Here is a 14,797-nt window from a genome sequence, read left to right on the forward strand (position 1 = left end):
TTCAAGCGTCCCGCAGCAGAGCGGCTCATCAAACCCAAAGGCTGATTCACACACTCTTCCATTCAATGAGGACGCGTGATTGTTCAGCATCATTATAATGTTGTGAGTTGAATTAAGCTGCTTGGAGTTCCTTTTTTGCATCAGATGTTATAGCTTGTGTTTTATCCTTGAATAAATGGTTGTATTCAGCCTTTCAGTTCTGAATCAGTTAGAGTTTTTATTAAAAATAGATTTAAAAAACAAACTTTCAGTAGTGGGTACCAAACTAAAAGTGGGTTTTCATTAGAAATCGTGTATTTACTGTTTATCACATTGAGAAAAATTATTTATATGGAGTTATGAGGAAAATATTGATAACATTGAGATTTTGTTCCCAAAGTTAAAATTTTTTTTAAAAATAAACATTTTAACATATAAGTGAAATCGTCAAATAATTTTTATTTGGATAGTTTTTTTATTTGTGGTTTTCCCAATACACATTGTTCCAAAGCAGCTTTACAGAAAATCAGCTGTAATGTCTGTAAACACCTCAAAAACATGAATAATCAACACTCCAGGAAACATAAAAACAAAAACATTTGATAAAAAAAAAAAAAAAAAATTTGACTTTCTATTCTTTGATATTATTTAAGATTTCACAACTTGGTCTCGCTGTCCTCATATGTGAATTTTTAGGAAAATATTTGGTCTAAAATATATATATATATTTAATTACTAGTATAGTCTTCACTGTATGATTATTAGATATAATACATACATTTTTTAAAGCTACAAAAGTTGTAGATGAGCTCCGTAGGTGCTTTTAAAGATTTCCTGTTTCAGTGGCATACCCACAATTAAAGGCTTACAACTTAAAAAAAAACAAAAAACAAAGAGGGTCAAGTGTTTGGTATCATTGTAAAGAAAACATAAAAAAATAATAATATTAATGATATAGATTATGATATGTTTTGAGACTCATCCTAAGAAACTGCAAAAGAATTTTGTGATTTGACATTATATATCTCTGGGTGTAAATAAGGTGGCTCCAAAAAACTGCTTCTGATTTTTTTTTTTTTACCAATCTTGTCAAATGTAATATAAAAAGTTATAACATTACAAATAGAATTTATCTTAGTGTCCAAAAACATCTCCAAACAAATCAAACATAATAATTGTACATAAGAACTAATTACACATGCAAACACAACAATGACTAAAGGTTTGCATAGCATGCAGACATGATTTTAGTAATGAGATTTCACAGAATGAGTTTCATTCTGTGTCATTTGAGTCATCATTGAGTCTGTGTCATGTATTTGGCGCCATCTCCTGGTGGTCATATGTAACATTGTGCTTCATGTGGATTATCTAATGATCTATACATCTGATTACCTTGTGTTTGGGCTTGTTTGAAAGATGATCACCTCCTCTAAGAAATGTTATATTATATTGTATGTTCCGTTTATTTTTTTGTGAAGTTATAAGCAAAAACGTGGCATATAAGCAACACCTAAATAATTGTCAAAGACATATACTTAGCTATTACTCGCTATATTTGTGTCTGTGAGTGAACATATGAGACAATGTTATTTGATCAGTTTGATGTTTTTACTGATTACAATAACATGTACAGTGCGACATTTTTCATAAATGATACAAATGGAACACTTCTGATTGATCTGCAAATTTCAAAGCACTTGTTCAGTTTTGGTCATAATGTCTACATGCATTGGAAAGTAGAGCTTCTAAACTTTCAAACAACACCTATTTTGTGTTGGTCAAGACTGTAGTTAATATTTTGACAATCATATTTTTTTCTCACTGGCCCGTCCAAGCTTAAAGGATTAAATCACTAGCAAGCAAGCAAACAATTTTTCGCAATCTTTAGGAGACATTTGTAAGGCCACATACACATTGCAAAGTTTTGGAGTCACTCCTGAAAATAACTGAACCAGATTTAACACTGGATTTATCTGCAGTGTGAATGTGGATTTAGTGATTAGTCTGAGCTGAGAGTTTGTCACTTAAACAAACACGTCCTCATTAGCAGACAAAAGAGATCCGCACATTAAGAGCATTCCCTGATGACACTAATGAAGAAATATCACTAACGAACAAATGTGCCCCATCTGCCTGCTGAACCAGGAGACAGCTGTGTGTGTGTGTGTGTGAGGATATCCAGCCAAGAAAGCGTCACTTGTGCTGCAATGAACTCAATCAAATAATGAATGCGTGAAGCTTATGAAACCTGACAAGAACGTGTGCAGGTCATATTTCAACTCAATACCAGAATGAAGAAAAAGATAGTATTGTAATTTGCATAAAGAAAATGAAGCCAGTTTTAGGACCATTAAGGACATCATTTTCATGACAATTAAGCACATTTTCACCACAAATTCTGATTTTGTGTGCAGGGAATCAGTGGTCGTGAAGCCCCTATGAAGGCGACTAAACCATGGAATAACCAGCGTTTCATCGGCATGTTTGATGTGGTGAATACGACCAAACAGGACTCTGGACGCTACAGGTGTATCGTTCATTCCAATTGGGGTGTGGGAGTGTCAAACTACGGAGAACTGACGATCAAACGTGAGTCAACACACTTTAAACATCACAAACTTACACACTGATGCTTGTAAAACAAAATCTAAATCACAGGTGAATGGGCAAGACTGTACAGTGCAACAGTTATTATCTGCAACCACAAATATGAACCTGTTCGCACATGTGCGATATGTGTCATTTCAGGCTACGAAGAGCATTGCAACAAATAACGTGCACAGTGAGTCTAATGTCTGCTTTGCTATTGCCAAATCTTGAGCGCTCGAACTTTAGTGTGTTGCCATGGACGTGTTGTCAGGGTCGCGGTAATTCTGCGTGCTGTTCGCACTCAAGAGTTGCGCATCTCAGCCTGCTTGTAAAAAATAGAGTGGGAGGAACCGATGCGATCAATAAAAACAAAGATATTATTCTTTTTTTGGGCATCTGGTTGCTGGATTTCTAGAGGATGAGCTTAAACAGTGTAAATTGATTCAGTTGTAAATTGTAGTATTACATAATAAAAGTAGTAATACAGAATGTAGTAAATAGTAAAACAAGTTTGACCATTCTTTTCTGTTTGCTAATAAATCTGATTGTGTGCTAATTAATTTTTTAGTTCACTAGAACCAGTGCTGGAACCTTAAAAACTAGATAGGTAAAGTTAAGACAAACTTTGATGTTGGCTTGGCATGCCTTGTCTGGAAGTAAACTAGTGTTATCATTTTGAAATTCAATAAATATTCAGACGTTGCAGTAAGACATACAGCCAGCTAGCTACATAGTCAGAGAGAGAGAGCCTGCGTCCGAAACCGTGTACTGTCACAGTGTGAACTGTATTTAAAGAAGGACGCACTTATCTGCCGGCATGCATGCAAGTAGTATAAATAGATTTCGGATATACTCCATCTGGGGACGTGGGTATTGACCCATGACCTGAATATACGACGTAAGAACAACAACCGCGAAAACTATCTACTCTGGATTTGTTAATCAAGCACCATTTATGGGGGCCTGGGTATCTCAGCGATTAAAGACACTGACTACCATACCTGGAGTCGCGAGTTCGAATCCAGGGCGTGCTGAGTGACTCCAGCCAGGTTTCCTAAGCAACCAAATTGGCCTGGTTGCTAGGGAGGGTAGAGTCACATGGGGTAACCTCCTCGTGGTCACTATAATGTGGTTCTCGCTCTCGGTGGGGCGCGTGGTGAGTTGTGCGTGGATGCCGCGGGGAATAGCGTGAAGCCTCCACACGCGCTATGTCTTCATGGTAATGCGCTCAACAAGCCACGTGATAAGATGCGCGGATTGACGGTCTCAGATGCGGAGGCAACTGAGATTCGTCCACTGCCACCCGGATTGAGGCGAGTTACTACGCCACCACGAGGACTTAGAGTGCATTGGGAATTGAGCATTCCAAATTGGGGAGAAAAAAACACACAATAAAAACAAGCACCATTTAAGCACAAGGAACAATTATCTTAGTATATATCACTTACAGTTGAGAAAAGCCGTCCGACTTGCGGTTCAACACCGTTCCTTTAAATCCAGTGTTTTGAACGTAGTTTCCTCAGCTCCTGAGGGATTATGGGATCGTTAAGTGTCCAGTCGATCCACACTTCAAAATCTCGTCATAAATAGTAGATCATCCGGGTATTTCTCGCTTACTGCTTTATGAAAACTGAGGATTTGGACATACTTTTCCATTGGCATACTGTTTTTAGCATACTACACTGATGAGCCAAACATTATGACTAATATGCTGTTGGTCCTCCGCGTGCCACAGAAACAGTACCGACCCGCCGAGGCATGGTCTCTACAAGACCCCTGAAGGTGTCCTGTGGTTTCTGGCTCCAAGACATTAGCAGCAGATCCTTCAAGTCCTGTAAGTTGCGAGGTGGAGCCGCAGTGGATCGGACTTTTTGGTTCAGCACATCCCACAATTGCTCAATCAGATTGAGATCTGGGGAATTTGGTGGCCAAGGCAACACCTTTAACTTTTCATCATGTGCCTCAAACTATTCCCAAACAATGTGTGCAGTGTGGCAGGGCACATTATCCTGCTGAAAGAGGCCACTGCCATCAGGGAATACCACTGCCATGAAGGGGTGTACCTGGTCTGCAATGATGTTTAGGTAGATGGCACGTTTCAAACTGATGTCCACATGAATGGCCAGACCCAGGGTTTCCCAGCAGAACATTGTCCAGAGCATCACACTCCCTCCACTGGGATGTCATCTTTCCATAGTGCATCCATGTGCCATCACTTCCCTAGGTAAACGGCACACACGTCCACGGCCGTCCACATGATGTAAAAGAAAATGGGACTCATCGGACCAGGTGACCTTCTTCCACTGCTCCAAGGTCCAGTTTCGATGCTTGCATGCCCATTGTTGGCACTTTCAATGGTGGACAGGGGTAATCATGGGCACTCTGACCGGTCTGTATATGCAGCAGGGTGCGATGCACTCTGTGTTGTGACACATTCCTCCCATAACCATCATTACAATTTTCTGTGACTTGTGCCACAGTAGACCTACTGTCAGTTCAGACCAGACGGGATACCCTTCATTCCCCTCATGCATCAATGAGCCTTGAGCGGCCAACACCCTGTCGACAGTTTATGGTTTGTCCCTCCTCGGACCACTGTCAGCACCTCACAAGCCTTGACGTTTCAGAGATGCTCTGACCCAGTCGCCTGGCAATAACAGTTTGGCCCTTGTTAAAGTCATTAAGGTCTTAACTCCTGCCCATTTCTCCTGCATTCAACACGTTGAATATGAGAACTGATTGTTAGCTTACCATCTTATCTACCCAGACCTTGACATGTGGCCTTGTTAGGATACGATCAATGTTATTCGCTTCACCTCTGAGTGGTCATAATATTTTGGCTCATTGGTGTATATAGTATGGAAGTATGGATATTCAGATGCAGTGAGAGAGACTAACTTAAAGCAGATTAAAAGCCTTATGTGGGTTTGTTTAAATTTGAATTATACAGCTTCACAATTGCTGTAGGAAAGTGGATAGCCACAGTTTACTGGCTGATTAATATTGTGGGGGATGAGAGTTTAAGAGATTTAATGCCCATTGCAATGAATATGCAACCTATGGTGAGACTAGTTCTTTTAATTAGTCAAACTCACAGTTAGACTTTGGTAAACATTTAATGTTACTTGAATTAGTGCTATTTTAGTGCATTTCTATCTTTACTGTGGAAGGCTTTTTAAATAAAATTTTAATAAAGCATTATATTGTTACATATTGTTTTTTGTTCTATCCTAAGATGGAAATAAATGCATTTTGACAGGGAAATAAGTATATATTGTGTCAAATTTCAGCATTTTCATATATTTATATATTATGGAAGTATGGATATTCAGGTACAATGAGAGAGACTAACTTAAAGCAGGTTATGTGGGTTTGTTTGCATTTTATTTTTTGTCAGTTAGGATTAGGGTGGGCATTATGTTGGCCCGTTTCAACTTTCCATCAATGTAAGTTAATTTAGTGAGCTGCCTCACTAACTACATTTCCATCCAAGAATGTTTTGCGAAAAAGGTTTTAGCGCATCAAAATTAAGATGATGGAAACGCAAATTATTGCTAAAATTTCACATGTCGACATAACATTTTTCCGTTTAACTCTAGCACATATACTCTATGTCGATACTTCAAATGTCGTGGAAAAACTGGTTTAGAAAAAAATGTTGTCGAGAAAATTGCCATTAATTTAAAAATGTAGTGTCACATGACAGAATTTACCGCAAACATTAGCCTGTGTTAATCATGACGACAAGGTATACATCCTTGAAAGCCAATTTATTGTACGTGATTATGAATTGATCTTAACGGCATAAAGATCCGATGCTGCAATCATGACACTTCCAGGAGTACCAACACAAATATCTCGTATCATGCACCGGTCATCAACAAGTGCAAGGAGAACAAATGAATGGCCACTGTTTGTGATTAATTTAATCGTGGTAGACATCCATTTATTTATTAAAGTTGCTTTTCCACACCATTCAAAATAAATAGACGGCAGTCATGGAATAAGCCCACAATACAAAACATATATCATTTCTATGCACAAAGATGTTTTAAATTAAAAATAAATACACAGTACTGGAGAAAAGCATCAGTGTGCTTTTTTGGAACACTAACATATAACCCAATTCTATAAAATTATTGTTTATCTTACTTTTGAAAAAATGCTGGCAAAATTCCCTGTATTAAATTAAATAAATTACCAAATGAATAAAGCATTAAATTAAAAGAATGAATTACCAAACAATTTTTTTTTTTTTTTTTACTTTTAGACCTATATAGGCTATCCCTTTTCTTTACACAAACTTAAATTAGCCGTACCCTGATCTGTAGATGAATAAAGTCGTCTGAATGTTCTAGACTTTTTTCAAGACTATAAACTATCAGAACTATTTGTCCAATGCCGTGTTCACTTTCAGAAAATGAGCTTTTGAACATTTTAAAACGTTTAAATATTTAAAATCTAACTCTCTTTACCTCGGATCGCATTTGCTGAGCTTCTTCAGAAAATGAAAATTGTTTTATGACACTAAAATTAATTTAGTGTCATAAAACAATCAAGTTCTGTTGGTCGTTAAAAGTTGCTGGACAAATATTCGGGACATAATGCAGTTGAGATGGCGATGCTTTAGATTAGATGATTGTTCAAAAGAGCCTATTGAATATCAGAAATGTATCATATATGTAAACCCTGATGTTACACCGCATCAATGTTTCTTTAATAGCAGTGCACACAGCAGTATACACATCGATGGACGCTCCTTATACTGAGACTGAAAGTTTCCCCACTACTTGATGCAGGTTGCCAGCTTGAACAGGGCCATGACGATTCACTTTCGTCAAATTTATTATGCGATAAACCAAAACGTATGCGATAAAGTGTTTTATTAAGCATGACGTCATCACACACACCATTTTTTCGATAAAAGGCCATTTGAATGGAAACGGGCAGAAGACAGCAAATTTCCCATACTTTTTTTTTACGCATTTTCACTTTGTAGATAACAAAATAGCACGAAAAGTGGATGGAAACTAGGCTACATTGGCAGGTGTCTTCTATGGCAGCATCTTTACTGAAATGATACCTCATAAGAGAGTGATTTGGAACGCTGTACATAAGGGGCAGCTCCGCGCATTATTTAATTAGCACTTCTCACGCGCAGCACACGCGAGACTCGACTCACAACTGATTTCAGTTGAGGTGATGTGAGAGGAACTACGTGATATGTTAATGAGCATAATAATTAGAGCTGTCAGAATTAACGTGTTAACGCATGCGATTAATTTAAAAAGCTGAATGCGTTAATTTTTATTAATCGCGATTAACACATTTACCGTTAATACAACATAAACACTTATTGGAAGGGCGGAATCTTTGTAATGTGTCCACCTGGAGTCATTACACTGACACACCACAAACACACACACACACACACACACACACATCAGAACCCTTATACCAAGGTGAGCCTATAAGCTTAGCATAAAATAGCATAACGCGGCGGTCCGTTACGCTCTCTCCTTTGATAGAGCCGCGGAAGATGTTATCTCAGTAAATAAAAGAATCTCTGCACACACACACAACAGTGCTGCCATGATAAAACGAAGGAGAAAGGACATCTTAATGCTATTTGTTGTACAGAACAAGCCCAGATGGGACTTGTGATAAAAATCAAGCATTTTAATTACCACAGAAGCATGTCAAATCTTAACTATCACGAAAACGTAGAATGAGACGTTTTTGTTTGCAAATGCTCTTCACGTGGAGTTCAAAGCACCGCTGGCACTGACGCCCTGACGCGAATCAATTAATTAATCAATTATTGTTACTTGAATTGGTACAATTTTAGTGCAATTCTATCTTTACTGTGGAGGGCTTTGTTTGGAAAATTTTAATAAAGCATTATATTGTTACATATTGTTTTTTGTTCTACCCTAAGATGGAAAAAAATGCATTTTGACAGGTAAATAAGTATATATTGTGTCAAATTTGAGCATTTTCAAAATCTGCAATTAATCTCGATTAGCTAAAAAAAAAAAATATATATATATATATATATATATATATATATATATATATATATATATATATATATATATATAGATATATATATAGATATATATAGATATGCGATTAATCATGATTGACTGACAGCACTAATAAATATGCATAGTAGACACAAATGTTGGGTAAAATATCCAGGTTTCTACAATATTAAACAGTGGCTTCATCCGCCATCTTGGATTTATTTTTCTGCCGAACTCATCACGGTGCATTCTGGGATCGCGTGCCCGGGGAAGGATACACAAAATGCTGCCTTAGAATTTGGCAAAAATGAGATATCTTATGAGGCAGCATAATTAAGATACCTATGATGTCTTAAAATGCTGCCTCTGTAGGAAGCTCACTAGGTATTGGAACAGACCCTATGGGATTTTCCAAATTTTGATGATCCGCTGTGCAAAAACGATAAGTCCAATCAGATAGAAAAGACATAGCACACAATTCTAGAACAGTCTGAGGTTCTTTGCCAAGTTCGGTGGATGTAGCTTGAAAGCTATGTGAGGAATTAGTGTTAGAAATTTTTATCTCAGTTTAGGTAGCCAATTACCAATTAAAGGTTTTAAAATAACAGTATGTTGGCTTCGACAAGCCTTGTGCACGGCTCTCACAATGCTTTTTTAGTGACTGGGCTTGTGGCCAGTAGCTCTCCAAGCTCATTTTTGTTAGAAACAGTCGTGGTCATTTCGCGATTTAGATGTTGTGCAATTCAGGGTAACCACATGCCGCCACAATGAAAAGCCTTCTTTGATTTCATTGCAAACAATCATTGCAGTTGCGACTATAATCATGCAGTGCACATGAAATGCTTGGACTGGCCCCAGTTTCTGATTGGTTCATTGTTTTGTTTTAAAAAAAAAAAAAGTAATTTAAAAATCTATTTTTTGATTGGAATGTAATATGACAAATGCAACATACACGCATACAAAACCAACAATTAAACAATAGCGCAGACAAAAAGTAAAAGCGTGTCCTGTGTGAACATCTCCTGAACGAACTAAACCACCGTAGACGAACAAAGCCTGCGTTTATACCGCTTGCTATGTCATTTTAAAATGTATTTGTTGAGGAAAATAAATAAATAACGAAAGTCACGTTCAAACCACCAATCATTAACACTCTTCAACTAGCCAGGTTTTCCTACGTCAATCATTCGTCATCATTTGTTGGCAAACTAAATGAAGTCTGTTTGGCCAATATGTATAAATTAGCCAATAGGCTTCTATTTTTCTTCAATTTAAGGTAGTTATAATTAATACATTATATCGCTAATCTATACAGACACCTTTTGACATTCTTCGATTTTAACCAAGACATTGTTTAGCTCAATTATTAAATTTTTTCTTATTGAGGACCATCTTTCAAACCCGCTTTTAAAAGGTTTTACTGCATTTATCAAGATATTTTCAGATATTTGTCCCTGACACATAGAGCAGAACAAATGCACCAATGCACACACATACACACTCATAAAAAAATCTTGCAAAACTTCATCCATTTTTCAAGGGCGTTGTCTCTATCCGTCACTCTGAATTACTTGTTACCTTCATCTCCAACTTCCTCTAAACGGACACACGGAGCGACAGCGAGATAGAGCTGAGATAGATATTAAAAGACATGCTCAAAACGGCCGGCCTGTATAGAGGATGGATGTGTGTTTTATGCTAATGCATTCAGCACTCTTTGTTTTGATGAGTGTGTGTTACGTTACAAGAGCCACCCTTGACCGCGTGTGTTTTCACGAGAAGGGCGCAGTATTGATGTACAGTATGCCGTCCCAAGCAGCCCTTCAACAGTCATTTGATATGAATTTATAGAGTCGTGTGCGTTTAAATCCTGATTTGTTTTCTCCTTGCGTGTCACTCAGAGAGTTCAGTAATGGCCTGCAATATTTCTTGGGCTCAGCGTTAGCTCGCTTTCTCTCTCGCTCTTGTCGAGGGCTCGATTGAATTTATGGTCCTGTAGTTTTCTACCTCACAGCTTTGTGATCGATCGCTTCAATCCCGCCTGTCTGAACAGAGAGCTGTCAATCACATGCTGTCGTCTCCGCCCGGACGCCGGACAAACTCATTCTCAAGTGTTTTGAGGTCTGATGATGTTGCTCTTTCATTGCTCATTCTTAATGGAGTTCTCAGGGATGTTTGATGGAAGTATCAGTTTTGTCTCAAAAGTTCTCAAACAGAAGAACATTGAGGAAAATGCTCTCAGTGTTCTCTAAATGAAATTCTCAGTTATGCTAGAATTTATATTTTAAGTTTAAGCCTTTAAGCCCGCTGGCGTGCCCGCGACAATGTTTTTTCATCAAAGTATTAATAACTACAGTCTTGACCAACACAAAATAGGTATCGCTTGAAAGCTTAGAAGATCTACTTTACAGTGCATGCATGCATTATGACCAAAACTGAACAAGTGCTTTGAAATTAGCAGACAAATCAGAAGTGTTCCATTTTGATCATTTATTAAAAAAAAAATTTGCACTGTATGTATTATTGTAATCAGTAAAAACATCAAACTGATCAAACAGTCATGTGTCATATGTTGTTGAAAGCTCTCAAAGAGTAAAATACAACAGGCCTGTTTGTTTTACAGACAAAGATATAGTGAGTAATAGCGAAGTATATGTCTTTGACAATTTTGTTGGTGGTGCTTATATGCCACATTTTTGCTTATAAAACCCCACACACAAGATAATCAGATGCATAGATCATTAGATAATCCACATGAAGCACAATGTTACATATGACCACCAGGAGATGGCGCCAAATACATGACACAGACTCAATGATGACTCAAATGACACAGAATGAAACTCATTCTGTGAAATCTCATTACTAAAATCATGTATGCATGCTATGCAAACCTTTAGTCATTGTTGTGTTTGCATGTGTAATTAGTTCTTATGTTCAATTATTATGTTTTATTTGTTTGGAGATGTTTTTGAACACTATGATAAATTACTTTTGTAATGATATAACTTTTGATTGCTTTGTCGAATAAACACAAAACTTTTCGCAGATACAGTTGACATGATTGGGAACAAAATAAAAGCAGTTTTTCGGAGCCACCTTATTTACACCCAGAGATATATAATGACAAATCAGAAAAATAAGTAAAAAAGTTTACTTTTGGTTCAATTTTTTTCAGCAGTTTCTTAGGGTGAGGGTCTCCGAATGTGTCATAATCTTTATCATTGAAAAGTTTTCCTTACAATGATACCAAACACTTGACCCTCCTTGCTTTTTTGTTTTGTTTTTGTTTTGTTTTTTATCGAGTTATAAGCCTTTCATTTTGGGTATGCCACTGAAACAGGAAATCTTTAAAAACACCTTTAGAGCTTAAAGTGTTAAGTATCAACTTTGTTTTAAATGTTTCTCCTAGAATTCTTCTGAAGATAAAAAGGTGGACACATTTGTTTCACTACATTTACACCTCTCATCCACACTAGAATGGTGTTTTCCTCCAACGAAAATGGATTAGTGTGGATTTGGCCTCAGTTTGGATGCTGCCTTAGAAGACAGCTGCCTATGTAGGCAGTAGACAGCAAGACGGCTCTCTTGATTTTGGTGCTACAGTCACACACTCCCCTACTAAGTGTCTGGACAACAGCCGTTGAGTAACACATACAAACACAATGAGTGTGTCAGTCTCTGCTGTGACCCCTGAGGTTGTGGGCCCATTCAGGTGTCTGTCTGATCTACTTGATCCCCTGTGTCTGACACACACACATGTGACAGCCGTGTTGTTGCCTGTTTGGTGTGTAGCAGCTTACCGCATCTGCCAAACATTTATTAACGTCCCGGACGGCTTGTTTCTGCTGCTAATCCCCCGTTTTACACACCAAACCCTCTAAAGCCGAACGCTTTGAATGGATCATTGTGTCTCTGATGCTTTATTTGAACTTTATTTTTAGCCTCTGTTCTTTTGCTTGAAGGTTTTAGTCAATGGAACAAATGTGAAGATTTGTGATGTGTAGATTGTCAACTTAGTCAACTTTGTTTTAAATGTTTCTCCTATAAAATTAATGTGAATAACATAGCAGATATTGTTGAGATTTCTTCTGAAACTCGAGGAGACATGTGAGATTACTGGAGTCTTTCTCTCAGGAGAAACATCTGAGAGACTTTGGGGAAAATCTCCATTTGATTTCCATACATCACATTGCTCTCTAGGAGAAACAATTGAGGCATTAAAGAGATCTCATTTGTAAGCTTCTTTTCTCTGGGCTCTTCAGGTCAAATAAAGATGTGTTAGTGCTCATCACAGCATTTAATTTCCACTGCACGGTAATAAATTGTTGACAACCGCATGCGATCTGTACATGAATAACTCATGACTGTGTTAAACGACCGTGCGGTGCTTTTGAGCTCAATTTGATGAAGTCAGAACGCGTGACGGATGTGTTTATAAAGCCCAGCTTCACACCGCTACATTAAACACCCTGTTAGTAGCTGGATCTCTCGCCCGCAGGGTCGCGCATCAGCGAAGCCGTCGCTGTGGAGATGGATGGGGCATCTGCGAGAGCCACCGGCAAATCTGTGGAGTCATTTCTCCTCAAAGCTAATAGACACACAGAGAGAGGATAAATTGGGTTGAAGCCCTATATTACTGATGTTAATGTGAACTTTGACCTTAAACCTCAGAATGAGCCATAGAATGAAGAATTACACAGTTACACAGAAAGATAAATGGTGAGTGAATTGCACAAAGTACATGTCCAGCTCATATTTTAATCTTAAATCAAAAGAAAAATCAAAGAAAACTAAGGGTGTTTCTTCAACTTCGGGCGCTTTGTCAATGTGGACTTCTAGAAAGTAAAGTCTTGTTCAAACATTTTTCACACTCTCACTAGTTAATTTAATTTGTCTACTAACAATGTCTTCAGTGTGTGTTCATGCACCTCAGGAGATTTAATTCATGACAATTCATTTCCAGCACACCTCAAATTCTATATTGTTTTTAATAGAATTCTGTGTTGGAAATAACGCTGATGGAAATGACATTTTTAACCTTTTTCTACTGGGTTCATCTTCAATAAAACCATCCAAAATGGTCAGAAATCTAGGGGTAACCATTGACAACCAACTCCATTTCACAGACCACATCTCAAAGACCGCAAGATCATGAAGACTTACACTCTACAATATCAGGAAGATAAGACCCTTCCTCTCTGAACATGCCACACAACTTCTTGTTCAGTCACTTGTCATATCTAGACTGGACTACTGTAACGCTCTCATTGCAGGCCTCCCTGCATGTGCAATTAGACCTCTGCAAATGATCCAGAATTCAGCAGCATTTCTGTCTTTAATAAACCAAAGAGAGCGCATGTTACACCACTCCTTGTCTCTCTTCACTGGCTGCCGGTTGATGCACGTATCAAATTCAAGGCTCTGATGCTGGCATACAGAACAGTCACTGGGTCTGCTCCAGCATACCTAAAATCATTTCTGCAGAGCTACATCCCCACCAGAAGCCTGCGGTCAGCTAAGGAACGGCGTCTTGTCGTGCCAACACAAAGAGGCACCAAAACACTTTCTTGGATATTCGGCTTTATTGTACCTCATTGGTGGAATGAACTTCCCATCCATGAAGCAGACTCACTATCTGTCTTCAAAAGCGACTAAATACACATATTTTCCATGAGCGCTTGACCACACATTATATTTATATTATTCTTGTTGCACTCTAAAGGCCCAGATATACTTCATGGGTGAACTTTTAGGAAAACTTCTAACCAGCTGCTAAACACCTTCTTGCTGCCATTGATCCATGTCATCGGTAGGTGTGACCTCAAGCTCCACCTACTACTTTGTTTACATTTTTTCGTCTGGCGTGCTAGACCATGTCATGCGATGTTTTTTGTTTTGTTTTGTTTAACTAGTCTACAAAAGGAACCAAATCTACTCAAATCCTCTCAAAGTGCCCATTCACTAATGTGCCATCTGCAGCGAAACCCATTGACACATCTGCCCAAAGTAAGATATGCCTCTCATATCATCATTCTGTTGTCTGTATTTTGCCCATTGACACTCTTTTATACACCCATCTTTGCAGTAGTATCAGTGTTATCATAAATTACAATAACAGAGTGTAACTGGCGCATTAGTGTCATGAATTCAGAATCTTAACAAGACAAAATCATCGAATGGTTAAAACAGCTTCTTTT

At 37.9% G+C, this 14,797-nt stretch overlaps 2 protein-coding genes across 4 annotated transcripts in view; one reads left to right on the forward strand and one right to left on the reverse strand.

The window, feature by feature from the left end:
* LOC127443011 (receptor-type tyrosine-protein phosphatase mu-like) overlaps positions 1–14,797 on the forward strand; it is a 384,365-nt gene that overhangs the window by 151,835 nt on the left and 217,733 nt on the right. For all 3 annotated transcript variants that reach the window (XM_051701475.1, XM_051701476.1, XM_051701477.1), the window contains exon 6: positions 2,397–2,571. In XM_051701475.1, coding sequence (XP_051557435.1) covers positions 2,397–2,571 — 175 coding nt within the window. The remainder of the gene's footprint in view (positions 1–2,396; positions 2,572–14,797) is intronic.
* Positions 1–14,797, reverse strand: part of LOC127443052 (yjeF N-terminal domain-containing 3-like) — a 479,510-nt gene that overhangs the window by 67,412 nt on the left and 397,301 nt on the right. The window lies entirely within an intron of this gene.

Source organism: Myxocyprinus asiaticus, chromosome 6, assembly GCF_019703515.2.
Source record: "Myxocyprinus asiaticus isolate MX2 ecotype Aquarium Trade chromosome 6, UBuf_Myxa_2, whole genome shotgun sequence".
In the NCBI taxonomy this organism is placed as follows: Eukaryota; Metazoa; Chordata; class Actinopteri; order Cypriniformes; family Catostomidae; genus Myxocyprinus; species Myxocyprinus asiaticus.